General features: G+C 46.5%; 1 protein-coding gene across 1 annotated transcript; it reads right to left on the reverse strand.

The window, feature by feature from the left end:
• Positions 1 to 267: 267 nt before the first annotated feature.
• Positions 268 to 1,254, reverse strand: LOC114691580 (putative olfactory receptor 3A4). The gene has a single exon (XM_028867021.1). The coding sequence runs from the start codon at positions 1,241 to 1,243 to the stop codon at positions 308 to 310; it is 936 nt and encodes a 311-aa protein (XP_028722854.1). The 5' UTR covers positions 1,244 to 1,254; the 3' UTR covers positions 268 to 307.
• Between the last annotated feature and the right edge of the window lie 1,563 nt (positions 1,255 to 2,817).

Below are 2,817 nucleotides of genomic sequence, written 5' to 3' on the forward strand. Positions count from 1 at the left end.
AATTTGAAGAAGTTACTCAACCTCTCTGAACTTAAGCTTCCTGATCTACAATTTGCAAACTGCATCTAACTTACATGATTAGCAGAATTAACTGCATACTGGTGCTAGACACTTAGTACCTTGTTCATGGCAGTGAGGATATAAGTGATAGCTATTACTATTTTTGAGGAACTTCCCTTCTGAAGCAAGAATGTACCCTACTTTGTCATACCCTCACTCCATTTACATTAATCTCAACATCACTTAGAAGCAGTGAGTGGAGCTGTGGCATTGGTTAAGGCCAAAAGAAAGGAGTGTCTGTTGGAGGCTACCTCCCTGTGAGCACCTTTCGTAAGGCACCCTGCACATCGGGGTTCCGAAGGCTGTAGATGAGTGGATTCAGCATAGGACTGATGACAGTGTTGAGGATGCCAATGCCCTTGTCCTTGTCTGAAGCCTCCACTGAACCCAGCCTCATGTAGCTGAAGACACCTGTCCCATAGAAGATGCCCACCACAGTGAGATGGGAGCTGCATGTGGAGAAAGCTTTCTTCCTGCCCTCAGCAGACCGGATACGAAGAACTGCAGCTGCCACGTGGCCATACGACACTATGATGAGGACCAAGGGAACCACACCCATGAAGGCTGCTGCTACAAAGAGCAGCTGCTCATTGAGATGGATGCTGGAACAGGAGAGCTGGAAGAGCTGAGGGAGGTCACAGTAGAAGTGATTGATTATGTTGGGGCCACAGAATTTAAGGGTAGACAAGGCAACAGTTTGGGTCAATGCATTGCTAAAGGAAAATACACATGACAGGCACACTGAGGCCTTCTGAATGCTCCAGCTCATATGGGTGCTGTAGGTGAGGGGGTGGCAGATGGCCACATAGCGGTCATAGGCCATGACAGTCAGCAGGAAGCAGTCTGTCCCAGCCAGGAGGTGGAAGAAGAAGAGCTGTGAGAGGCAGGCCCCATAGGGAATGTGTCTGTCATTGGACAGGAAATGCTTCAACATGGCAGGAACAGTGACACTGATGCATCCAACATCCAACACAGATAAGTTCCCCAGGAAGAAGTACATGGGGGTGTGGAGCTTGGGTTCAATAAAGATAGCAGCCAGGATGCTGACATTACCACCGACAGTGGCTACATAAGCAAGAAGGAAGATGACAAAGAGGATGGGCCGCAGAGCTGGAGTCTCGGTGAGACCCAGCAGGACAAATGTGGTCACACAGGAATCATTTCCCGAGGCTCCCAGATCCATGACTCTCTTCCCCCAGTTATCAGCTGAAGGAAGTTCAAAGGTGATGAAAGAACAGTGGCATCTTGATAATAACCATCAAGCATTGTGATGTCCAGGTGCAGCCAGGATGCAAGGGTATAGCAGACACAAGGAAGAGACATAATAGATAAAGGTGTGATGCACTCAACACTTACTGGTAAAAAGCAATAGCATCAGGCAGACTCAGAGACACATATTGAAATAATAACAGGAAGGAATGGGATATTTGAAAGTTAGAGGGAAAGATTATGTACCTGAGGCCAAAATTCTATCAAGAAAACCACAGTCTGCAGATGGTGGCCTGAACAGTTTGGCTACACAAGATCCTGGAGCATGAAAGGGAAGCTACCAGAGAAGAGGGGGCATGGTCCTCTTCCCAAAACTGTAAATTGTACATGTCATCCTACAGTGGCCCCAGTATCATATGGAGATTGGTTCCATAGCTTCTCTGATACCCAAATCTGAGGGTGCTCGTGTCTCTTATGTAAGATGCAATAGCATTTGCATATAGCCTATGTACATCCTCCCACATACTGTAAGTCATTGCTAGATGACATCCAACATCTCACCCTGTGTCCATGCCACCTGAGTTTTTCTTATCTTATATTGTTTAAGATGCTGATATGGGGGTGGGGGATGACACCTGTACTTATCAGAACAGACATAATTTTTCCTCATACTCTTGATAGGTGGCTGAATCTACAAATGTGGAACTTACAGGCAGATGACCAGTTGTAAAGGGATGTATACCCAGACCCTCTCATTTTACCACCAAAAATAAAAGCTGTTTGCCTTCTTCTTCCTGAGTTAATTTCCACACCATCTAACCCGGGTGCTATCACAAGGCTACAGCTTGCTATACAGCCATAGAGCCATAGATGGTTCCCACACATACTGTCACATACATAGTACTCCCTGAGCCTCACAAGGTCACATAGTGATCTGCCTCATTGAAGTGAAGATAGTCATCACTCAGGTGGGTCCAGACACACAGAGAAAAAGACTGGAGCTGGAGTTCCTCAAAGACAAATGACATGATCAGAGGAAGATGCCTCCCGATGAACAAGATCCTCAGGTCCCAATAGGCCAACCACTATTAGAGGTGTTGGCCTTTTGTTTTTTACATGAATTTGATCAGACCACTACCTCCATCTCAGTATCTCTAAAACTCACATACCTGTCATTCCTCTCCATCAACTACCTAATGAACTGTTTTGTCTGGTTATCCTGGCAGCTAGTGTGTCCTGTATCCTTTATCCCCTCTCAGTCAAGTACCTGAGCTTCCTAAGGGCCACCTTGGAGGAAAGAGATGTCATTCCAAAGCCCAAGAGTGAGAGAAATCACTTGTATGGAAGCCCAGTTGTGAGCAAGCAGTGAAGACTCTTGGAATAGCACTCACCCAGTGAAGGGGACAGGCACTCCTCAGGCAGAGAGGAAACCAAATAATCTCCACAGCTGGAAGTTTATCAAAGAGAAACAGAGACAAACAGCTTGGCTGACATCATCTTCCCAGTGGGCTTGCTCTTCTCCACTTTCTCCCTGTGGAGGCCTCTGAG

The sequence above is a fragment of the Peromyscus leucopus genome, chromosome 8b, assembly GCF_004664715.2.
Source record: "Peromyscus leucopus breed LL Stock chromosome 8b, UCI_PerLeu_2.1, whole genome shotgun sequence".
NCBI lineage: Eukaryota > Metazoa > Chordata > Mammalia > Rodentia > Cricetidae > Peromyscus > Peromyscus leucopus.

What these genes read in the sequence shown, in the direction of transcription:
- LOC114691580 (XM_028867021.1), bottom strand. Translation starts at nt 1,243, where the DNA reads ATGGATCTGGGAGCCTCGGGAAATGATTCCTGTGTGACCACATTTGTC.